We start from the raw sequence: 26,468 nt of genomic DNA, 5'->3' as shown, positions 1-26,468 counted from the left end.
GAGTAGATATTCTCTTTATTCCCCCTTTCAGCATTCAAATCATTCTCTCTTTCCTAAAATTCTCTACCTTTGAATCTCATGTCATCAGATTTATTTACCACAGCCCCTCATTATTGCTGTTGACTGTATCTCCTGGTTCATTCCCTACAATGACTTCTGATGCTTACTACCCAGAGTTAGGCCAGACTTCACAGTTAAGGGCACAGCCCTCTGTAAGACTGCTCTGACTTCAAACACTAGCTGCAAGTGTCTCCCTCACTTCTGACTAACTGGCTACAAATTTGAGGGTTCCCACTACTCCCTAAAATTCAATAATTCACTAGAACAACTTATAGAACTCAGGAAAGTGCTATACTTATGATTATAGTTTTATTGTAGCAAAAACGATACAAAGCAGAACAACCCAAAAGAAGGGACACATAGGGCTTCCGTGGTGGCACAGTGGTTAAGAATCCGCCTGCCAATGCAGGGGACACGGGTTTGATCCCTGGACTAGGAAGATCCCACATGCCACGGAGCAACTAAGCCCGTGTGCCACAACTACTGAGCCTGCGCTCTAGAGCCTGTGAGCCACAACTAGGGAGCCCATGTGCCACGACTGCTGAAGCCTGCGCGTCTAAAGCCTGTGCTCCACAACAAGAGAAGCCACAGCAGTGAGAAGCCCGTGCACTGCAACGAAGAGCAACCCCTGCTCGCTGCAACTAGAGACAGCCACACACGGCAACAAATAACCAAAGCAGCCAAAAATAAATAAATAAATTTATTAAAAAAAAAAAGATCATCTATTCCATTTTTCTAGATTCCACATATATGCGTTAATATATGATATTTGTTTTTCTCTTTCTGGCTTACTTCACTCTGTATGACAGACTTTAGGTCCATCCACATCTCTACGAATGACCCAGTTTTGTTCCTTTATATGGCTGAGTAATATTCCATTGTATATATGTACCACATCTTTATCCATTCATCTGTCATTGGACATTTAGGTTGTTTTCATGTCCTGGCTGTTGTAAATAGTGCTGCAGTGAACATTGGGGTACATGTGTCCTTTTGAATTATGGTTTTCTCAGGGTATATGCCCAGTACTGGGATTGCTGGGTCATATGGTAGTTCTATTTTTAGTTTTTTAAGGAACCTCCATACTGTTCTCCATAGTGGCTGTATCAATTTACATTCCCACCAACAGTGCAAGGGGGTTCCCTTTTCTCCACACCCTCTCCAGCATTTATTGTTTGTAGATTTGTTGATGATGGCCATTCTGACTGGTGTGAGGTGATACCTCATTGTAGTTTTGATTTGCATTTCTCTAATGATCAGTGATGTTGAGCATCCTTTCATGTGTTTGTTGGCAATCTGTATATCTTCTTTGGAGAAATGTCTATTTAGGTCTTCTGACCATTTTTGGATTGGGTTGTTTGTTTTTTCGATATTGAGCTGCATGAGCTGCTTGTATATTTTAGAGATTAATCCTTTGTCAGTTACTTCATTTGCAAATATTTTCTCTCATTCTGTGGGTTGTCTTTTCGTCTTGTTTGTGGTTTTCTTTGCTGGGCAAAAGCTTTTAAGTTTCATTAGGTCCCATTTGTTTATTTTTGTTTTTATTTTCATTGCTCTAGGAGGTGGTTCAAAAAAGATCTTGCTGTGATTTATGTCAAAGAGTGTTTTTTCTGTGTTTTCCTCTAAGTGTTTATAGTGTCTGGTCTTACATTAGGTCTTACATTTGGAGTTTATTTTTGTGTATGGTGTTAGGTAGTGTTCTAATTTCATTGTTTTACATGTAGCTGTCCAGTTTTCACAGCACCACTTATTGAAGAGGCTGTTTTTTCTCCATTGTATGTTCTTGCTTCCTTTGTCATAGATTAGGTGAACATATGTGCGTGGGTTTATCTCTGGGCTTTCTATCCTGTACCATTGATCTATATTTCTGTTTTTGTGTCAATATCATATTGTCTTGATTACTGTAGCTTTGTAGTATAGTTTGAAGTCAGGTAGCCTGATTCCTCCAACTCTGTTTTTCTTTCTCAAGATTGCTTTGGCTATTCGGGGTCTTTTGTGTTTCCATACAAATTGTAAATTTTTTGTTCTAATTCTGTGAAGAATGCCATTGGTAGTTTGATAGGGATTGCATTGAATTTACTAGCTACATGTTAATAACTCCCAGATGTCTGTATCCAATCCAGATTTCTTTCCCAAATTCCAGACTAATATATCCAGCTGCTTACTTGACCTTTCTATATACTTGGGTGTCTAATAGATACATCAAGCACATTTGCCCAAAATTATCTTCTCACTGTCCCCCACCCCCCCCGACCCCATCTATTTTGCCCGTAGTCTTTTCTATCTTGCTGATGGCAGCTCCATCCTTCTACTTCTTCAGGATGTTGGAGTCATCCTTGATTTCTCCCTTTCACTCACTCCCCATATTCAATCTATCAGGAGATCTATTGGCTATACCTTCAAAACATCTAGAATCTGGCCACTGCTGACCACTTCCACCCAGGTCTAAGCTACTCATATCGCTTACCTGGATTACTGTAGCCAGCCTCCTAACTGGTTTGCTTCTACAACTTCTTTTCAAAACAGCAGCCAGAGTGTTCTTTTAAAAATATGTCAGATCATGTCTTTACTCTTTTTAATATCTGCCCTGTGACTTCCTGTCTTATTCAGAATAAAAGCTAAAGTTCTTACAAGGGTTATTAAGGCTCTAGACATTGTGGCTCAAGTCATTTCTGTCATTTCATCTACTTCCCTAACCCCTCTCTCCTGGCCACTGATCCACTGTGCTCAAGGTACACAGGCCTTCTTGCTGTTCCTTAAACAAGCTGAGCATGCTTCTGGCTTAATGACCTTTGCGTTACTGTTTTTTCTGCCTAGAATTTTCTTTCCCCTGCATAGCTTGCTTTATCATCATCTTCACGTTTTTGCTTATCTCTTTACAATTGAAACCCTCTAACCTCTCTTCCCCTCAACCCCCAATATTCTTTTCCCCGTTCCCTGCCTTTTCTCCCCCTTTAGAGTTTATCACTTTCTGACATACTATATTTTACTTATTTATTTATATAAATATTTATCTAGATTCTAAGCTCACTAAAGGGAATGCTGACTGGTTCCTTGCTGTATTCTCAGTACCTAGAATGGTGTTTGGCACATAGTAGATAATCAGTAGTTACTTGTTGAAAGAGTTGAATAAATTAATTAGTCCTGTCTGGAGCTCAGAGCTCTTTAAATGTTAAGGTTTAAATTATTTTTTTCAACTTACAGCAGTGGTTCTCAAACTTTAGCATGCCTCATAGTCAGAAGAAGGAAAAACTAAAATTTCATTTACTATAGAAGTACATCTAGAATAATTGTTTTAAATGTTATGAATGTATGTGAAGATTATCAGAAAAAATGGTAGAAAAAATAGGACTTTAGTAGATCTTGCAAGACTCACAAGGAGAAGGAAAGGGATATTATTAAGGAGGAGGACTAGGATGATTTATAGAGAAAACAATATAAAGATTAAATATAATAAATATGTTTGCTTAGGTGGCAGGAAGGGATCTGGCAGGGTGTGTGAATGGGGTTTAAAGTTGTTAGTGCGTTAACTTAAACTTTGTTCTTAACGCTTATATCTCTCGTTACCCTTTTTATTTTCTGACTCTGTCTTGATCTGTCTTCACCCTTTGTCTGCCCCTTTCCCTGATCGTTGTATTACCTATGTATTCTGACTGTTTTGCTTTGTATTACATTCTATACTCTTCTATATTCTGATTCAGGAAATTATCTTGGTAGTATTCTCTTTTGGCTATCATTTTGTAATTCATTATTTTAAGGTAAGAGCTCTGACTGTTACTTAAAAAGAAGAAAACAACTAAACTTTTTCTTAATCTGTCAGTAACTCTCCTTTTAAATTTTTACTTTATCTGAAATAGAAATCTTAGTTCTAGTTGTGTTTACTTCCCCCTCTCTCCCTCTTATTTGAGCCTTTATTTTCTAATTTTTTATAGCTGTCTCCGATTCATATAGTTCATGCCATAGCATCTAGGGCTTGCACATTATGGTGTGGATGTGCTGTAAATATTAGTGAATGAACTTATAAGCTATAATAATAGAATTTCTATCCAATTGCATTTTTTTCTTCTACCTCATCAAGGATACCTTTCTTTTTTTTTTTAATTATTTATTTATTTATTTATGGCTGTGTTGGGTCTTCGTTTCTGTGCGAGGGCTTATCTCTAGCTGCGGCAAGCGGGGGCCACTCTTCATCGCAGTGCGCGGGCCTCTCACTATCGCGGCCTCTCTTGTTGTGGAGCACAGGCTCCAGACGCGCAGGCTCAGTAGTTGTGGCTCACGGGCCTAGTTGCTCCGCGGCATGTGGGATCTTCCCAGACCAGGGCTCGAACCCGTGTCCCCTGCATTAGCAGGCAGATTCTCAACCACTGCGCCACCAGGGAAGCCCAAGGATACCTTTCTTGATTAAATCTTTGATCCTATACTGACAGAATGTTTACCTTAAGTACATTATAATACCCCATTTTTAATAACTGGGTTGTGTGTGGTGTATATGTTTGTGTGTTAGTTGACATCCTACTGTTTCATTGCTTTACTGTTGAATAATTTAACACTACTTTACTGATGAATAATTTAACACATTCTGTTAAATAAGAAGTTTTGTGGAATAATTGCCTTTACTGATCTTCTGGATGGATTCTTTTCCTAGGTGCTTACATACATTATATTAGGGTGTAACAGCTTCATGTAATGGAAACTCAAGTACAGTGGCTTAATCAAAAAGGATCTTTTTTCTTTGGGTAACAGGAAATATGGATATAGGCAGTCCAGGGTTTATGGCAGTCACACAGTGCCATCAGGAACACTGGCTTCTGTGTTTCTTCTTTCCTCTCCTTGAAGGGTGGCTTTTGCCCTGTGGATTGCAAGATGGCTGTTTCTTCCCCAGACGTCTTTGTTTTAGCAGCAGAACAGTAGTTTTCCTTCAGTCCTGGCTTGTAAGACTTATGCTTTCATCTCATTGGTTACAACTGAGTCGCATGGCCACCATAGGATCCAAAATTAGTGTTCTGTTAATAAGGAAGGGAGTGAGGATCTGGGGTGGGCAACTTTAGCACTTGGTGGGTGGTAGGCAATCACACATCTCTCTGTTCCTTAAAACAGCAAGTTACATGGTGTCTTATTTGTTGCAGAGCAGAAACTGGGGAGTCAGAGAGGCTAAGCAACTGGTACACAGTCATACAGCTAGTAATTGGTAGAGGCAGGGTATGAACACAGGTAAATCTCTGTCCAAAGACCGTAGTCTTTCCATTACAGGAGCTCTTTATATTGTCCATTTACCAGTCTGATTTAAGTAAAGATTTTGTACAAATAGTATTTAAGTTATTTGAATAAAATGTGATGCTCTTTTTTAGACTAGTTTGTTGGTGTTTAAAAAATTATAGTGAATAACAGAGGGTTCCTGATGCTTGATCTTCTGGATATGTAAAAGCAATGAGATTCTTGTTATATCAGAATCAAGATAAACTGTGAATGCTGTGAATAACTTTGTTGAGGTCTGTTCAGATAGAGAATTTTCACAAGCATCTTATAAGGACTGTGCCTGACTCTTCAAATTAAACTAGATATAATAATGTTTAATCACCTGGGGATTGTCAGAAAGCAGATCATTTCAGGTTTCTTTTACTGAGTTCATTAGCGTTCTATGATTTATGATCACCAAAACACCTGAACACTAATACAGCTGACCCTTGAACATCGCAGGTTTGAACTGCTTTTTTCAATAGTAAATACACATCAGTGGTTGGTTGAATCTTCGGATGTGGAACTGTGGATACAGAGGAGCCACCTATACGAACTGTAAGTTATATGTGGATTTTTGACTACCCCTAACCCCAGCGTTGTTCAAGGGTCAGTTGTATTTCTTAGCATGTCTGACCAAAAAACCTAATATATCAAACCATAAAGTGTCACCAATCTGTTATTTTGATAAATGTCCTCAAATGGGCAAAACAGTCCCCATTTTGTTTTATATCCTTTTAATTTTTTATTTGCAAATACTGGTACTTCATATACCTGTTTGGGCTGCATTTTTTCTTCTTTGTAGTAACTACTTATTAAAATGTGTTTGTGTACCTTACTTATATAAACATGTCAAAGAGCTTATAATAAGATATGTATAGGTGGGGATATTACAACAAGGAGAAATTATTATTTACACTGGGAGAAAAGCCTAAGTTCTCTTCTCCTCCTCCCTTCCCCACTGCCAGGATTCAAATCCCGTGGACCCCAGTGATTATAATTTGGTTGGGGAAGAAGGTTTGTCTTAAGGAATAGTGGGAATTTCCTTCTCTCTCCCAGTGGGAATCTTTGAATGTCAGAATAATTAAACTAAACGTATCCTTTCAGAAAATATTTATTGAATTTTACATGCCACACAATGAGCTACATACTAAAAAAATTTTAAAACATTTTCTCATAGTATATAGGGAGGAAGTGATTACAAGCACAGGTTTTGGAGTTTGACAGATTTGAGATCACATTCTGACTCGTTTTAGTTGCTAGGTGTATGATTTGTGGCAAGTTATTTGACCCATGGAAGCCTCAGTTTTCTCATCCTGTAAAAGACTCGTTTCATAGGATTTTGGGGTTAAATTAATGCACCTAAAGTGCTTAGCCCAGTTTCTGGCATATAGTAAGCATTTCAATAATTATTATCTACTGATGTGATGATGATGAAGGTGTAGTAGGGAGTAAATACAGTGGAGGAAAAGTGAGGTTTTTTGCGGGGGTGGGGTGGGGACAGGAGACTAAAATGTAGAAATAAGAGAAGTAACATGATTAAAAAAGCATGTTAGGAAGATTGATATTCTCCATGGTTTTTATAGTCAATATAGTAAAGCTTCACTAAACACAGTCTTTTTGATTCACCTGTGGTATTTTTGCTTGGTAAGAGCAGTAATTTTTCTTGCAAGATAAGGGACAACTATCTGGGAAATCAGATTACTTTGGTCTCAGGATGTCTTAGATGGAACCTACTTTCTTGCTCTAATTACTTTTTTGTAGATTTTCTTCAGCTTTCCTCATATTATACTAACACTTAAGCTTTCCTCATACTATAATGAGGTTTTTTTCTGATTGTATGTTGAGAACAGCAATGGTGTTCAGGTTTAAGAATAATTTTTGAAGTTTAAATGCAGTTGATGTACAGTGAGATTTTGTATTAAGGCATAGTAACAATTTCTTTGGGTTGTAGCCCGAAATAGGCAAATCAGGAGCTTGGAGGAAAATAAGGAAGGGAAATTTATTTTAATGGTATGTAATTTGGGCTACATAATTAGGGCAAATATACTAAGGTGATTCTCAGTATGATTTGGATACCCCAGATTTACATATGCAGCACACAGGCGCAGCTCTGAAGTTCCTTTTCAGAAGACAAAACCAGTGCCAGCTCCACTTCTTCAGCGTGCCCAGGAACCGAGCCTAGAGACAGAAGGAAGCAAGGTTAATTGTCTACTTCCTTCAGGATGGAGAAAAGGAGCTGTGGTTTCTCTGTAAACTTTCCCTTGAACTTTATTTCAGAGAAGCTATGAAAAATTATTTTACTTATGCAAAAGTCTAGTCTGGGAAGGTGACACTTTTAAAAAAGAAGAAATAGGCAGCCAGTGTAAGAGGCATATTATAAATCAAGAATTAAGGGGTTTAGAAAAGTGATGATCAGAAGATAAGGGAAAAATTGATGATGGTTTATGTCCTCAATTAATACTGATTTTCATTGAACACTTTAATGTTTATTGATCGCTTAGTAGGTGCCAGACTGTGCTAAGTGCTTTACTTGCTTTAGTTCCCTTAATTTTCACAAGTGATTGGAAAGGTACTTTTCTATTATTAGCTTCAATTTACAGATGGGAAGCTGAGGCTTTGAAAGGCTAATTAGTTTGCTCTTGCGCACAAAACTAGTAACTGGTGATGGGGACTGTCCCCCAAACCCCAATTCTTACGATTACACTATTATAATTATGTCTCTTATTTGTTTTGTATGAGGATTCAGGACAGATATTGGGAAACTTGATTTCTATTACTGGTTCTGACTTGGTGAAAATTCTGGGAAAGTTAAGCCATCTGCTTTGCATCTTCTTCTGAGCCTTCTCATCAAACTTGGCCTCCCTTCTGGTATCTTCTGCTTCCTATGTCTGTCAGTTTCAGAAACCAGAGGCTGGTACTGGCATTATCCGTAAATGTTCAAAACAGACACCTGGAAATAGGGTTGAAGCCAAGTAAAGGTGTATATAGCATTTTTGGAATTTTGAAGATGATTTGATCAGTTGATTTGACTATGTCCATATTTCATGATGAAATCATGGAAAAACTTGCCTTGGAAGACAGATACCTGATAAAAGTAGTTAATTTCTTACTACAGCTAATCATCATTATTGTTATCCCTGGCATTAACTGTTTTGGTCAGCAAACATTAGTGTTCTTGTGGGTAACTTATTTTGATCTCCTTAATGATAATGACACTATTGTATTAATAACTTACAAATTATGAGTTTATTGACAGGTTTTTGTTTCAGGTTATTGCAGTATCTGAGTCACTGCTTGCTAAGGATGTTCATTAGGAAACAGTAAATTGTTTCCCATCCTCAACACCCTAAAAATTGAGATTTGAGTATTTTCTTTCTTCCTTCCTTCTTTCCTCCCTCCCTTCCTCCCTTCCTTTTTGTATTTGGTGAACAGAAGCACTTATTTAGTCAGTTCTGCTATACTGCTTGTTTTGAGAATGTGAATTCTAATGTGATTGATAGACATTTACCACCTACCTCAGTTTACCTTGTGTGTTGAGTTATACCCATCCACATTTGGTGTTACAACTTTATACTTGGTATCTGATAACCCTCCTTCTGCCACTTTACAACTCACAAGTTGCAACCCTTCTGACACTCACTTCCACAAGCAAATCTCAGGTCTTTCTCAAGGTAAAGTACCATATTTATTGTGGTATTTATTACTTAGCCATTTAGTATGTGTAAAATTGTGTTTGTTTTTTTCCCATAAGCGCTCTGGTTTTTATTGCATAATTCTGCATAGAATTTTAGGATGGGTTTTCTTATTATGCAAGTCTATTATTTTTATAGTTAAATATTTTGTATCTACATTTTTAATACGTCTAGAATTTATTTTTGTATATGGGTAAAAGTAGGAATCCATCCATCCCTCCCACCCCCTCTTTTTCCTTTAATGGCCAGCCATTTGACCCAGCATTTACTGAACCTCTTCCTCTTTTGCTCTTGCCTTAGTCTGACATTTTATCTTTATCCTATACTTAATTTTGGGGGGTTCTCTCTGTATAACAATAAATTATTATTTTAATTATTAATGCTTTATGTCAACTGAAGCCTTATCTCTGGATATCTATTGGGAATTAAAATAAATTAATGTATCGGTATAGATGGATTCCTGTTCTTAAAAGTCCTATTAGTGTTTTGACACTAATAAGGATGTTTAACTTTGTTTGACAATTAGTGTCTATAAACTGCCCTAGAAACCATCCTTAGGTCTAAAAACCATGCTTATAAAGATAATGATTTTTGTGATTGTATTTTTAAGATAGGGGATATGATGAGAGGATGTTATTTACACTTTTTTCTTTAAGTATTTTTTAACCCCTAAAACATTATGTCAATAAACCGGCAGAATAATTTTAATTCATTAGGATTATTTTCACCCACTATCTAAAGGTGGGTAGATAAGCATGTAAAATTTTTTGTACTACCAGGCATTTTGTGAATACCTCCATCACTGAATTTTATAATAAGCCATTTGTAAGGTTTCTTGTTCACCTTTTGGCTCTACGTTTCTTGAGGGCAGGACAGTGTTGCTATCCTAGTATCCAGCATGGTGCTAGGCACGTAGCAGACACTTAAGAAGTGTTTGTTTACTTAATCCTGTAAGTAATCTCTCCCTCTTGTAAATTCCCATTACATTTTGTATTTCTCTTGTGATACCTAGCACCTTCTATCTGGAATTGTGCTTGGGTTCACTTTTCCTTAATTCTCATTACCTGACTGGATGCTCCTTTTAGGCAGGAACTGTTATTAACCTTTTAAAAATTTCCTCCAGTATTTGTTCAAGGCCTTATCTTAGCTTGTTCATAATAAAGATTGAATAAATAGTAGATCAAAAGACACTTTATTTAAAAAATTTATTTCTAGGTTACTACTAGAAAAAGATTAGAGGTAGCTTTGCCATCTGTATTTTACGTGTTTTAGAAGTAGAGAAATATTCCTAAGCCCAAGAATATAATTTGTAAAGAATTTTAGCTAATATATGTTGCTAAAATAAAGTTTCTGCTGTGTGTGTATGTGTTTTGGTTGTTTCTTGATGTTATTTATAAGAATGCTTAGTGTCTGGACTTTGCCTCTAAAATAGTTTAATTTTAACTTCACAGGCATGCTGGGCCGGTTCATTATATGGTTTGGAGAAACCAAGGGAAAGCAAATGATGCAGGGAGTGGTAGTGGCAGTTCTGTAAATACTCTTCTTTTCACTTGACCTTTTACTGAACTGGTAACAAAACAGTTCTCTAATGTAACTTTAAATTTTTTTGTTAGAAAATGGGTATATTAAGAAGGATCTAAACTTTTAAACTTAAAAAAATGATTTTTAATTTTGGGGGTATATATGCCACTGGGTATGCATTGAAACAATGTAGGTTGGTGGGATAACTGAGGAGGCAGCCAACTTGAAAGGCAAAGGTTTTCTAGAGTGCTCTCTCATCCTTCACCCTGTGAGATCTTATCTGCTTTTGGGGGGAGTCAAAGAAAATTTATGCCAACTTAATGAATAATTTAAAAATTTATACTGACATCAATAATGAATAAATACTTTCGGGATGATGAAAATGTTTTGGAACTAGACAGAGATGGTGAATGTACTGTGGGTCGACTGATTTTTATTTATTATTTTTTAACATTAATACAAATACATTTAATAAAAAATTCACATTTATCTTCCTTTCAACATTGTATTCATCTCCTACGGAAACCACTGAGAAGTTTTGTGTATCTTCTCTCACAAGTTTTACTCCACAGTTTTAAGTACATATGTATATCTAGTACAGGTCAATAAACTCATAGTTTTTAAAATTATAAGACTGTACTGCACACACTGCTCTGTTACTTGCTTTTTTTCACTTAAGGATAAAGCTTGGAGAATTTTTAATCTTAGAAGAGATGTGCTACATGTTGTTTAAACCATACACAGTATTCCATAGTTCATAGTATTTCCTATGCCAAAATTTAATCATTTTCCTATTAATGGGTCCTCTCTTCCTCTCTACCTCCCTCATTCTGTGCCTTCTTTTATTCTCTTTTTTAAAAAAATTAAGAAGCTTTATATTTTAGAGCAGTTTTAGATTCACAGTGAAGTTAAGTAGAAAGTACAGAGTTCCTGTGTACCCCCTGTCCCCACACATGTACAACCTTCCCCACAGTCAGCATCCCACATTTCAGTGGTACACTTGTTAAAATTGATGAACCTACACTGACACATCATTATCACCCAAAGTCCATAGTTTACATTAGGGTTCACTCTTGGTGGTATACATTCTGTGGGTTTTGACAAACATATAACGACATATATCTACAATTGTAATATCATACAGAATATTTTTGCTGCCCTAAAAATCCTCTGCTCTGCCTAATCATCACCCCCCTGCCCCCAACCCCTAGCAGCCACTAATCTTTTTAGTATTCATAGTTTTGCCTTTTGCAGAATGTCACATAGTTGGAATCTTATAGTCTTTTCAGATTGGTTTCTTTCACTTAATATGCATTTAAGTTTCCTCCGTGTCTTTTCATGGCTTGATAGCTCACCTCTTTTTAGTGCTGAATAATATTCCATAATCTGGATACCACAGTTTATTTGTCCACTCACCTGCTTAAGGACATCTTGGTTGCCTCCAAGTTTGGGCAGTTATAAAGAAAGCTGCTATACATACCCATGTCTTCCTTTATTTTTCATACACTGCTAGAGTGAGCATCCTTGTGTGGGCATTACAGTGAGATGATTGAGAGTAAGATGGAGCCCATCATCAATTTCTCCCCTTACTTGAGAAATTAATTGCCCTGCATTCCTTCCTGTGCCCTCAAATCTTGAATGAGATTGCATGATTTGATGCTCTTCAGTGCAGTTCAGAATTTCTCTCTTAGAGAAATTATCAGCGTTTATCTGTGGACAGAGCTCAGGTAATTTTGTTCAGTCCAAAGACTTCTCTGGATATAACTTGTTCAAAACGTTCTAGTATGAGCAGACATTTTATGATTATTGTGTATTATACTGGATACTCTGGATTTTCCCTTAGTCCTTCCGTCTTTATATTGTCACCGTCTCTTATCTTTGATTAATTGTAGGTACTTCCGGAGTTATTTAATGGAATGTATCTGACACATCTAGCAATTTACCTCAGTCAACATTCAATGGAAAGCCATTCTTGATAATATCCTGGTCATTCAACATGCCTTTCACAGATGGGAAAACATGCAATTTCCAGATAGTGGACAGATGATTCTTCTTTCTTGTATTGATTTTGTCCTATCATTGTTTATCCTTTTTTTTTTTTTAACGTAGAGTTTTTACCTTTTTTCAAAAGCCCCAGTTTATGCTGCTGGATTTATTTTTTAACTAATATTCTCATGGTTCACATTATTGCATTTGTCATTGGTTATTTACTTCTCCTGTTACAGTTATGTGCATACTTTTTTGAGATCTTCTGTTCTTCTCTATTTCTCTCTTAGATTATTTGTGAGTCCATTTTTTGGAACCCCCTCATGCCTTTAACAAATACTCACTAAATGCCTTTTATGTGCCAGCTTCTGTGTCTGGTGCCAGGTTTTCAGTGGTAACCTCGCTTTTACAGTCTAGTGAGATAAACATATACTAAATAAACACTAAACAACTATATAGTCATTAATTACATTCTTGTGCCATGTTTTCTTTCAGGTTTTCTGTATGAGGAATATGCTATCTTTTAGATATTTTAAAATCAAGGATATGTATTTAAGTGCTTAGCATCTTCCATTAAAACCATGTATTATAAAATGATATTATCATATTTTCCAACATTTCCATCATATCTGCATCATTAACCACTGCATCTTTCCCTGTAATGTTTAAAGTTTTTCTTTGAAATGTTTAGTAAGCATGGGTATGTGTGTGTGTTTTTTTCCCTTACAAAAATTTCTCTGAAGGGAAGGGTAATAAATGCTCAAAAATGAGTGGCATTTACTTTAAAGATCTATAGTTTACTTTTCACAGTTATACCAACAGGTTTGTTTTCAAGGGGACTCTGATAAAGGCAGTATCCAAATTAATATTGTGGAGAGAATTCTAGAAGGAGATTTTGTTGGTTTTCTGGATAGGGAAAGATAATACTTAATTCATCATTTGGATCAGTATGTATTCTTGTTTTTGTAATTAAAATTCTACAGACAATATCTTAATTTATTATTTTTCCTTGTTTTTTATTTTCTTACTGTTGAAAACATTTTCTTCAGATCCTATAGAACTTTAACAGCATGTTAATAGTATAATTTATCTACTAGGCGTAGTTCCAATGTCAAGAAACTTGTTTCTAGAATGAGAAAACAAAAAAAAAGTAAGAATAAGTCAATCTACCACAAAACCAGAAATAAGAATAAAAATAATACCAAACCACTGATAATGAAAGAGGATTTAGGAACACAGATTATTTTTTTTTGAAGCTGGCTAACAGAACGCAAAATGTCTGATATGGAAAAGTTAAAGGGAATTCTGCGATTATTTAGCCTGAATGGTGCAGAAGTGCTTAAGAGTTAACTTGATTACATTATTATTACATAAATATTTTAACGAAGGGGGATATTGTGCTCCTTTTTTGAATAACAGGATAAGAAAAGGGCTTTCTATGTGCAGGAGGGATGAACATTGAAAATGAAACTTGATTATCCACTAATAAAATAGTGCAAGAAGATATTGAGATAGGACATTGAATTTCCAGCCTTGGTGGACCATTAGGACCAGAATAGTCAATACTTTTCCTGAATGGTTTAAGCCAGGTGTCACAAACATAGGGTCATGTAGATAACATAAGGTTTGAATCAGTTAAGTACAAGACAATTAGAAATGATTGGGGGTCTATGAATGTTGTTTGTTATTCTCCTGCCAGAGATTCACTTGCCAGGAATTTATTTGATTATTTCTCCTAGAGAGTTAACATTTAAAAAAATTTGGATCTAAAACTTGGAAAAGTAGGGTGAAATTTAGCCATATATTACTGTCATAAATCCAATTAGATCAAACTGTCATTTTCCACTTAGCTTCAGTTTTGTAGAGTTTCTGTATTAATATTTTATTACAATAAATTTTCTAGTGGTGGGTTAACTTGAATAAGAAAGTCATTTTATCAAAATGTAGCAATGAGATGGATAATTAGCCTTAAATAAGTATTTTATGTTTCATTTCATTCATTATACATTTTAGTCAATTTTTATAAAATGTTTTAGGACTACCAAAGACCAAAAAAAAACCCCCTATACTTCAAAAAGTGATTATCATTATAATTAATTTATTTCACCCGTCATCATTTTTTACTTAAATTAACTGTGGAATGTTATCTTGGTTTATTTTTAGATTTAAAATTTTTATTCTTTTTTACTCCTAGTTTTAGTAAATTTTAAGCAATAATTCGTTTTTCTTATAATAATAATCTGTGCCTATACATTTTTTTTCCTTTTGAAACTTTGAAGAACTATATATATATAGTAGTAAGGTCTGAGTTAGGCAGAAGTTTGAAGTACGTCTAGAATTTTCTTGATTTTTCCTCAGATAAAAATTTGGACTTGCCTAAAATTTCTGTACCCTTCTCTGACGCACAATCATCTTAGTCTTCATTATTCTAGTTAGTTCATAACTTGTTTTTGTCTATTGAAGCTTACTTATATTACATCCGTTTACCTCTTTACCAAGTTAATAATCTGATGAATCAAGTCTTTGCTCAATTATTCATTGATTTATTTACTCATTTAAGAAGTGTTGAGAACCTCCTATGAGCTAGGCATCAAGGATAAAAAGAGTAAGATCAGGTTTCTCTACAAGAGATTCGATTTGGACAGTGATATACAAACTAAAGAAATTAATTAATTCAATAAATATTTATTTGGTACCTGCTGTTTACCAGGCATTATTCTCCAGTTATGGGCTTGCAGCAGTGAGTTAAATAAGCAGCTTTCATACCCTTGTGAAGCTCATATTCTAGTGGGGGAACTGACAGTAAAAAAAAAACAGGTATATAACACATCATTTAGAGATCAGTATTTGAAGAAAAATAAAGAATAGAAAGAGATGGGCGAGGGCTTTGGAGCATAAATCATTCCACAGAGTTGCCCTCCTTGAGTTAAAAGGAGCTGGTCTTTTGTACTCCTGCACTAATGAGTCATTGGTGGCTCTAGTCAGTCTAGAGCAGTTCTCTGGTGAAGCGGGAGCAGCTCTCAGCCAATAATAACACCTGGAGGGATGGGTGCACTGATCCTGTAATGAGGATCTGGGTGGGACATCATAGTGTCCACTAAAGCAGGATGTCTTTTCTCCCCCCACCCCCAAATGAGTTTTGTCATAATTTTTCTTTCTTTTTCTTTAATTTTATTTTTTAATTTATTTATGGCTGCGTTGGGTCTTCGTTTCTGTGCGAGGGCTTTCTCTAGTTGCGGCAAGTGGGGGCCACTCTTCATCGTGGTGCGCGGGCCTTTCACTGTCGCAGCCTCTCTTGTTACGGAGCACAGGCTCCAGACGCGCAGGGTCAGTAATTGCGGCTCACGGGCCTAGTCGCTCCGCGGCATGTGGGATCTTCCCAGACAAGGGCTCGAACCCGTGTCCCCTGCATTGGCAGGCAGATTCTCAACCACTGCGCCACCAGGGAAGCCCCATGATTTTTCTTGATGCATTTGCAAAGACTAATGCCAACCTGTAGCAGTACTTTAAAAAAAAAATTTACTAGAGTAAGGTAAAATAAGTATGTGGTAGTGCCACAAAAAGATAAATAAATTAAATGTATTTTAAAAACAAGAACCAAATGGAATACTGCTTCTGGGAGTTTTAATTTGGATCACTAGATTTAGAAATTTCATAGTTTCAGCTCTTTTAAATAGATTTATTAAGTGTTTCTTATTTAAGAAGAGACAATGAGGAGGCGGACAAAGAGCATGGGTTCAAATATGACCTTAAGCATTTATTAGCTGTATAACTGTGGACATGCTATTTTGCTTTTCTTTAATTCAGCTTCCTTTTCTTTGAAATGAAGCAAATACTACCTGTCTTAAGGAGGTTTTGATGAGGACTAAATGAAATCATATGTGTATAATATTTTACATAATATATATTTTTCTCACCTGTATACACGCAGAGAATCTGATATATAAGAAAATAGTTGTTCATTCTCTTCTAAGAAAATATAAATTTAAGAATTCTAAAGTTTGCTATTTAAATTTCATGGTATGTTTTAAAGCATGAAGTATATTTTTTATATATCCCTACATATAAAACAATTTTTTCAAGTCTTTCAAATATTAGTGAAGTAAGTACTTACCAAGCTTGGAACTTTCACTTCTCAGATAGTCTCTTAAAGTAAGATTAGGGGGCAGAAACCCTAAAAATGGCTCTCAAGATGCATGTATAAAAGGAATATTTCATAAATGCTTGAAATATTTTTAGGATTCATCACCATATTTATCTTCACTGGAAAAAGGATAAGTTACTTTTTCATGTTCACCTTAAATCTTGCTTTACATTGTATCTAATGACCTTGCTAAATTCACTTATTAATTCTAATGGTTTATAAATTCTTTTAGGTTTTCTAAGTAAGTAATCATACTGTTTGTGAAAGTGGCATTTTTGTTCTCATTCTTTATACTTTCTATTTCATGTTCTTACCTATTTGTACTGGCTAAGACCTTCAGGACCATGTTAAGTGCAAGTAGTGATAATAAGTGGTCACATTCTTCAGTCTCAGGGGGAATGTTTGCAGTCATTCACCATTTAGTATGATGTTTGCTGTAGGCTTTTTATTTTTTTATTTTTTAAAATAAATTTATTTATTTTTGGCTGTGTTGCGTCTTCATTGCTGCGCACAGGTTTTCTCTGGTTGCGGCGAGCAGGGGCTACTCTCTGTTGCGGTGCGGTGGCTTCTTTTGTTGCGGAGCATGGGCTGTAGGCATGCAGGCTTCAGTAGTTGTGGCTCGTGGGCTCAGTAGTTGTGGCTCACTGGGTCTAGAGCGCAGGCTCAGTAGTTGTGGTGCATGTGCTTAGCTGCTCCGCGGCATGTGGGATCTTCCCGGGCCAGGAATCAAACCCGCGTCCCCTGCATTGGCAGGCAGATTCTTAACCAGTGCGCCACCAGGGAAGTCCTCTATAGGCTTTTTAAAAGATACACTTTATGATATTAAAGAGCTTCTCTTTTATTTCTTGTTTTGTGTAAGTTTTTTAAAAAATAATGAATGTTGAATTTTATCAATTGGTTTTGTTTCATCTATTGATAATATGATTTATTTCTTTTGTTACATGGTAAATTATATTGATTTTCATGTGTTAAATCATTTTTGCATTTCTGAATTAAACCACCACTTGGTCCTGATCTATATATTGGTAGATTTGATTTTGCTAATATTTTGTTTAGAATTTTTGTACTTATGGCAAAAGAGAGGTCTGTAACATTTCTTTCCTGTAACAACCTTGTTGACTTTTGTTATCAAGCTTATGCTGTCTTTAGAAAACATGTTTGGAAATGCTTCCTATTCTTCTGTGGTCTGGAACAATTTGTGTAAGATTGATATTATTTCTTCCTTAAATTGTTGAAATCATCTGGGCCTAGAGTTTCTTTTGTGGCAGAGTGTTTTTACCTCATATAAAAAAGTTCAAACATATAGATATTTAACGTAATTTTACATTTAACACATGTATATCCACTACTTAGAATCTTGTGTTAACATTTTGCTATAATTGCTTTATTACATGTGTGCCTTCACTTCCCTCTATCCATCCATCATTTTGTCTTATTTTTTTAATGCATGTCAAAGTAATTGGATATATCAGTATGCTTTCCTCTAAATATTTAAGCATGAATATCATTAAGTAAAGTTGAATATTTTCTCACTTTTTTCTTCTGAAGTAAGATTTATACGCAATATGATGCATAAATCTGGTGTGAACATTGGCTGAGTTTTGACAAATGTATGCATATGTGTATCCCAAGCTCCCTCAAGATAACAGAATATTACCATCATACTAGAAATTTTTCTCATGCCTTTTCTCAGTGAATTCTCATATGTATCCCTAAGAGACAACCATTATTCTGATTTTTTTCTTACCATATATTACTGCATACATTTTAATGTAAGTTTATTTCACTCAACATATTATATTTTGAGATTTATCTGTGTTGTTGAACATATGAATAGTTCATACCTTTTTATTGCTGAGTAGTATTCCACTGTAAGAAGATCCCACAGTTTATCCATCTTCCTGTTGATGGGCACCTGTGCTAGTTTTTGGCTGTTATGAATAAAGCTGCTATGAAAATTGTTGTACTAGTCTTTTTAAGCACATATGTTTTCATTTCTCCTGGGTAAATATGTAAGGGGTGGAGTCATATGTTAGGTATATGCTTAGTTTTATAATAAACTCTCCAAAGCAATTGTACCATTATACTCCTAAAACAATGTATTAGGAATTTCAGTTGCTCTCCATCCTGGTCAATATTTGATATTGTCAGGCTTTAAAAAATTAGCTCTTCTGGTGGGAATATAGAGGTAGCTCGTTGTAATTTGTATTTACCCAATGACAAAATGTTGAGCTCCTTTTATATGTGTGTTAAAAAAGAAGATATATCTTTTTTTAAAAAGTGTCTATTCAGATCTTTTACACATTTAAAAATTGAATTGTCTCTTTATTATCGAGTTGTAGGTGTTTTTTATATATCTTGCATGTTTATTTGTGTTAGATATATGTTTTGTGCATAATTTCTCCCAGTTTGTGATTTGTCTGTTCATTTACTCAGTTATTTTTGATGAGCACATGTTTTTTTACATTTTAATGAATTTTTATGGTTATTACTTGCTGTGTCTAAGAATCCTTTGCCTGCCTCTAAATAATGAAGATATTCTCCTGTGTTTTCTTCTAAAAGCTTTATGATTTTAGCATTTATATGATGTTTGATGTTTGATTTACTTTGAATTAATTTTCATGTGTAGTGTGAGGCACAGATCAAGGTTAAGTTTTAAAAAATGGATATGTATTTGTTCCACCACCATTTGTTGAAAAGACTTTCCTTTACCCATTAATGACTTTGTTGAAAACAAATGACGGTATTAAGTATAGGTCTTTTTCTGCACTAGCTATTCTGTTCCATTGATCTATTTGATGAATCTTACGACAGTACTATACTGTCACAATTACTGGAGCTTTATAGAGTAAGTCTTGATTTCGGGTCTTATAAGTGCTTTAGCTTTTTTTGGTAGTTTCCAAGATTGCTTTGGATGTTCTAGGCTCTTTGCAGTACCATATACATTTTAGAATCAGCTTCTCAATTTACACACAAAAAAAATGCCTGCTGGAATTTGGTTGAGATTGTATTGTTTCTTTAGAGCAATATAGGGAAATTGACAGTTTAACGATATTGAACCTTCCAATCTGTGAACATAGTATATAGGCATACCTTGTTTTACTACGCTTCACTTTACTGTGCTTTGCAGATATTGTGTTTTTTACATATTGAAGGTTTGTGGCAACCCTGAGTCGAGCAAGTCTATTGGCACCATTTTTCCAACAGTATTTGTTCACTTCATGTCTCTGTCACAATTTGGCAGTTCTTGCAATATTTCAAACATTTTCATTTTTTATTATATTTATTATGGTGATCTGTGATCAATGATCTTTTTTAAAATGGAGGTATGATTTATACAATATTATATTAGTTTCAGGTATACAGCATAGTGATTCAATATTTTTACAGATTGTACTCCATTAAAAGTTACTACAAGATAATGGCTATAATTCCCTGTGCTATACAATATATCCTTGTTGCTTATCTATTTTATGCACAGTAGTTTGTAAGTCTTAATCCCATACCCCTAATTTGCCTCTCCCCTTTGGTAGCCACTAGTTTATTTTCTGTATGTGATCAGTGATCTTTGATGTTATCACTATAAATTGCTGAAGGCTTGGGTGATGGTTAGCGTTTTTTAGCATTAAAGTATTTTAAAATTAAGGTATATATAATACATTGTTTTCTCAGACATAATGGTATTGCATACTTAATAGACTACAGTATAAACATAACTTTCATATGCACTGGGAAACCAAAAAATTCGTGTGACTCACTTTATTGTAGTATTTACTTTTCTGCAGTGGTCTGGAACCAAACCCACAGTATCTCCGAGGTGTGCCTCTGTCTCTACTTATTTAGGTCTTCTTTAATTCTTTTTAAAGCAACATTTTGTAGTTTTCAGTGTCTTTCGTTAAGGATTTTTGAGTCGATGTTCATGAGGTATGTAATCTGTAATTGTCTTTTCTTATAATCTCTGTTAGATTTTGTGATTAAGATCATGTTGCCCTCTTAAAATGTGTTGGGAAGTATTATTTTTATTTTCTTAAAGAATTTTTATAAGGTTGGTGTTTTTCTTAAACGTTTGCCAGACTTCACCAGTGAAATAGTCTGGCCCGGTACTTTTCTTTGCGGGAAAAGTTCTGATAAATTCAGTTTCTTTAATAGAGATAGAGGTAGTTGAGATTTTCTGCTCAACTTTGTGTTTCATTAAGTTGTATTTTTCAAAGAATTTGTTTCACGTAAAATGTTAAATTTGGTGTAAAGTTGTTCGTATATCTTCCTATTTAGAAAAAGGCTTTAGTATCTGAAATGATGTCCCTTATTGCATTCCTGATATTGGTAATTTCCATCTGTTTTTCTTGATCAGCCTTGCTACTAGGTTTTTCAATTTTGCTACTTTTCAGAAATCCATTTTTTGACTTTGTTGATTTTATCCATTTTGGGTTTGTTTTCTGCTTCACTCATTTTTACTCTTTACTCTTTCTTTCCATTTACTTTCTTTGGATTTGGTTTGCTGTTTGTTTTTGAACTTCTTGAGATAGAAGTTTAGCTATTGATTTTGACCCTTCTGTTCTAATACTGCATTTAAGGTATACATTTATTTATAAACATTGCTTTAGTTACATCCCATATGTTTCTCTAAGTCATTTTTTCATTATCATTCATTGCAAATATTTTTAAATTTCCATTGTGATTTATTTACTTTTTTTGACTCATGGGTTATTTAGAAGTGCATCACTTAATTTTCAAGCAGTAGGGGATTTTCTCCATTTTTAAAAATTATTCACTTGTAATAATTTGCATTGTAGTCAGAGAATATACTCCCAAAGAGTTCAGTGCTTTGAAATTTATTGAAATTTATAACCCAGCATATGGTCCATTTTGGTATATGTTTTGTGTATAGTTTGTGTATTCTCTTTTTATTTGGAAGAGCATACTGTACACGTACTTTGTAAGTCTAGTTGGTTAATTATGTAGTTCAAATCTTCTATCAATATATCTTAAGTAAATTTTTTGTCTGCTTGACTTGTAGCTATTGACAAATGTGTGTTAGTCTCCCATGTGATTATGGATTTGTCTGTATCATCTATTAGTCTTGGATATTCTTGCTTTATATATTTTTAAGCTTTGTTGTTGGGTCCATTGAGGTTTAGAATTAGGGTATCTTCTTGTTGGTATGACTTTTTAATTATTAAGAAATATCTTGCCTTGTCTACTTTGTCTGATATTGGCATAGCTATGCTAGCTTCTTTTTAATTGGTTTTTGTGTGGTATATCTTTCCTCATCATTTTATATTTAATCTTTCTGTGTCCATAAATAGTCTTTTAGTAGAGTATTTAACATAATAACAGATATAATTTAAGTTTAAAGCTACCAACATACTACTTGTTTTATATTTTATCCACAGGTACTGTGCTTTTTCTCTCACTTCTTACCTTCTTTGGTTCAGTCAGATATTTTAATCATTCTTTTTCTCACATCAGTTAGCTTTTAATGGCTATCCTAGAAATTACTACATGAATTTTGAGTTGTTGCAGTCTAGTGTAAATTATTACTTCTGCCACTTCCTGCACAATGTAGACAGATATCTTGCACACTTTAACTTCGTTTACCCCACTCCTCACTTTTCTGTCATTGTCGTTATGCATTTAAAATCTATATATATTTTAAACTTAACAAGTTAGTAATGTTATATTTTTTTACAATTATTGTTCATTCATATTTGCCAATATGCTTACTTTTCTATGGCTCTTCCTTTTTGCATTTCTATGTTTTTTTCTAGTATCATTTTCCTTCTGTTGGAAGAACTCCCTTTTAGTATTTCTTTTACTGATAAATTCCTTGCTTTTGTTCTGAAATCACCTTTATTTCATTTTCATTTTTCAAAACATTTTAAACTGTGAATAGATTTGATTGGCACCTCTTTTCTTTCAAAAATTTTAAGCAGTCATTCCATTGTCTTGTGCCATTCAGCATTTCTATTGAAAGTTATCTCTCAGTCTGTTGATTGTTGCTTCTTTCAGTGTGTTTATTTTTTCCCTAGCTGCTTAAAGATGTGGCTTTATGTCTCATCAATGTTAGGAAATTCTTGATTGTTGTCACTTCAGATAACGTTTCTTTATTATTTTTTCTTTCTTTTTTTCTGGGATTTCAATGATATGTATGTTAGAACCTTTCAAAGGATTCCATATGCCTCTCATACTCTTCTGTAGTTTTCAACCTTTAATTTCTCTGTGCTTTGGTTCAGAGATTTTCTGTTAACCTCTGTTCTAATTCACATTTGCTCTGTTCAATCTGCTGCAGGTGCCAAGTATTGACACTTGGGAAATTTTGCTGTGCAGAGCAAGGATATAGGAGCAGTAATTGGTCCTTGTGGGAATACAGAGAGGGACTTAACTTATTTGTTTTTGGTTAAGACATACTAGCATGTTTATGTTATGACTGGAATGATTCAGTAGAGAGAAAAAAATTAAAGCCGCGTGAAAGAGAAAAGGAAGATGATTTTTAGATAAAAGTTCTTGAGGTGAGAGAGGACATAATCCAAAGCACAATCAGCAGGATTTTCCTTTGATAGGAGTGGGACATACAGAGGTCAGTAGTATATCTGTATACTGATGTACTCATATATATTAGTAGTCTTGTGAGGTGGAATTCTGGCTTGACCAATGGGAAATAGGCATCTATTCTAAAGTTCTGAACTCTTAAACTTTGGGTGTGTGTATTGAGCATATGGGAAAATTGTCTGAGAAATGGAGAGCCTGGTGGAAGGGTAAACTGTATTTATACCTACCTAATTGTTTTCTATTTCTGTGTACCCTCAGTGATGTCTACCTTTGTCTCTTAGGGTACTCAAAGTATTATAGTATATTTTTAAGAAACAACATAAATGTTTAATTAAATTAAATTATTTAAATAAATGTTTCTCTCATGTAGTTAAAATTTCTGTACTATATATTTAAACAGAGTAGTTAATTCCTTATAGCACATTTAAAATTAATTCTTAATAGTATTTTGAATAGAAAACCAAGTTTTCTAACGTTTTCCCACATTTTCTTTTACAGTTTTGTGAATACTAGACTAGCACAACCATGTTTCGGAATAGTCTCAAGATGCTTCTTACTGGAGGGAAATCAAGTCGTAAGAACAGATCAAGTGGTGAGTGACTCTGCTACATTTATTCTGTGTGATGTTTTAGAAAAGAAAGTTCTCTTAGGGATCTGAATTAGTGCTACAACACTTTATATATTTATTTATTAAATGGCTTATTTAATTTAGAAAAAAAGAAAGTGTACGTTCCTGTAGGCTGTCAGACTCTTTATTAAGAGGAACACTTGATGAACACTCATCAGGAATAGTCAGGTAAAGGAAGAGTTTATGAAAGAAAAATATTTATTTCTTATATATGAGAGTATAATGCTTTTGTGAACTATGTATTAAAGACTTTCTAGACCTAAATTTACTTTTGAATTAACGTGAAATTATTTCAGTCCTAGATACTCTTTGGGGAATGAGACTAAAAATAATAGAAACTGTCCTCAAAGGGTGATACAGAAAGTGAAATATAAGTTGAACATTTTTCTAGTCATTAAAATAAAGATTTTTTTAAAAAAACAAGAGTGTAATTCTTAGGCTTTTAAGGTAAAAACAAACCAAAACTGTATAGATACTTTTTTGGGAGAAATGTTGAAGATTAATGTACTAAATGTTTGTTTTCTGCAAATGGGTTGTTGGTATTTATCGTGTTCTTTTCTTTAATTGAAGTATAGTTGATTTACAATATTGTGTTAGTTTCAGGTGTGCATCATAGCGATTCAGTATTTTTGCAGATTATATTCCATTATAGGTTATTATAAGATAATGGATATAATCCCCTGGGCTATATAGTATATCCTTGTTGCTATTATATCCTTTTAATCTTTTCAATTTCCTAATTTTTATGCATTTTACAAGTTTTCATAAGTAGTATTATGTTCATTATCATTCTCTTCAAAATGTTTTTTAGCTCTCTTTGTGATTTCTTCTTGATCCATAGGTATTTAAAGTATAATTGTTAATTTCCAAACAGTTGATGATTTCCTGGTTATCTTATTATTAACTTAGCTTAATTGTACTCTTATCAGGGAACCTATCCTGTATTTTATTCTTTTCATATTTATTGAGATTTCCCTTACAGCTCAGCATATGATCAATTTAGTCTAATGTTCTAGATGTACCAAATAATGTAGATTCTGCAGTTATTGGGTGTAGTGTGGGTCGGTTTTTGTTAATGGTAGTCCTCAAACGTTTTATATGCTAACTTATTTTTTAAAAATTATTTACTGAGAAAGGTGTGATTAAATCTCACACTTTGATTGTAGAATTGTCTATATTTGAAAGATATCTTATTAGATGCATTGAAATTTAGACTTACTATATCTTCCTGGTGAATTAACTGTTTTACCATGACGAAATGTCCCTCTGTATTTTTAATAATGCCTTTTGTTTGAAAGCTGACTTTGTCTAATGTTAGTATAGCTATACTAGCTTTCTTTTGATTAGTATTTATAAGGTATAATTTGTTCCATTCTTTTATTTTCAACATATATATCTGGTTATACTGTTAATAGCACATAGTTGAATTTTCTTTTTTTATTCATTCAGACAAGTTTTTCTCTTAAGGGAGATGTTGGTTCGTCTACAGTAATTCAACCAGTGATACATTTGGGTTTAAATATAACATATTGCTGTGTGTTTTGTGCTTGTCCTGACTGTTCTATGCTTCTTCTCTCTCCTTTATTTTGGATTGATCAAAATATTTTTTATATTCCACATCTCTCCTTATTGACTTGGAGATTATATACTCTTATAATTCATTCAGTGGTTAGTTTAAAGATTAAAAGAGCAATCAAAGTTTGGTATCAATTGGTACTTTTACCCCCTTCCTGGACAATGGAAGAGCCTTATAATCTTTACACCTATATGTATTTAAACACCACAAGACATTATTATTGTTTTATGTAGTCACTGTTGTTTGGGTTTATTCACATATTTGACATTTTTATTGATATTCGTTCCCTCCTGCTTCCTTCACTTTCTAGATGGGATCACCAAATTTCTTTTTGTTTGTAGAACACCCTTTAAAATTTCCTTTAGTTGGGATCTTGATGTGGTGATTTTACTTTGTGTTTAGTTATCTGAAAGTGTCTTTATTTTGCCTTTATTTTTGTAGGATGTTTTTGCTGGGAGTGGAATTATAGGTTGGCAGTTATTTTCTTTCAGCACTTTGAAATATTGTTCATTGTCTTCTGGCTTCTTGAATTATTTCTGGTGAAAAGTCAACTGTCAGTCTAATTGCTCCCTCTTTAAAGGCAATCTGTCGTTTTTCTCTTTGTTTTTAGTTTTCTACATTTACATTGATGTGCCTAGGAGTGGTTTTCTTTTTAATCTGTCTTTGTTTCTCTTCTATTTATTTATGTTTGTAGGGTTTTTTGAATCTGTGGCTTGATGACTTTCATCAGTTTTGGAAAGCTATTACTCATTATCTCTTCAAATTTTATTTTTTTCCCTTTTTTCTCTTTCTCCTTTCTTTCTAGGACTCCAGTTATGCATTTGATAGACTACATGCGTGTCATCTATGTCTCTTACACTCTCTTCCTATTCTTTTGTCTCTATATGCTTTATGTTGGATATTTTCTTTTTATCTATCTTATAGTTCACTAATTCACTCTTCATTGGTATATAATCTGCTCTTAACCACATTCAGTTCTTAATTTTAGTTTTTGTATATTTCAGTTCTAGAACTTCCATTTGCTTTTAAAAATTTTTTTTTAATTTGGAAATACTTTTTTTTTATTAATTTTTT

General features: G+C 34.2%; 1 protein-coding gene across 6 annotated transcripts in view; it reads left to right on the top strand.

Annotated features, from left to right (window-relative positions):
- Positions 1-26,468, top strand: part of TANC2 (tetratricopeptide repeat, ankyrin repeat and coiled-coil containing 2) — a 364,796-nt gene that overhangs the window by 14,575 nt on the left and 323,753 nt on the right. For all 6 annotated transcript variants that reach the window (XM_068530956.1, XM_068530955.1, XM_068530954.1 and 3 more), the window contains exon 2: positions 23,689-23,782. In XM_068530956.1, the coding sequence (XP_068387057.1) occupies positions 23,716-23,782 (67 nt within the window). In that variant the 5' untranslated portion in view covers positions 23,689-23,715. The remainder of the gene's footprint in view (positions 1-23,688; positions 23,783-26,468) is intronic.

Source organism: Eschrichtius robustus, chromosome 20, assembly GCF_028021215.1.
Source record: "Eschrichtius robustus isolate mEscRob2 chromosome 20, mEscRob2.pri, whole genome shotgun sequence".
NCBI lineage: Eukaryota > Metazoa > Chordata > Mammalia > Artiodactyla > Eschrichtiidae > Eschrichtius > Eschrichtius robustus.
The sequence above is the reverse complement of the archived record's forward strand: the minus strand, read 5'-3'. Positions and strand labels throughout refer to the sequence as shown.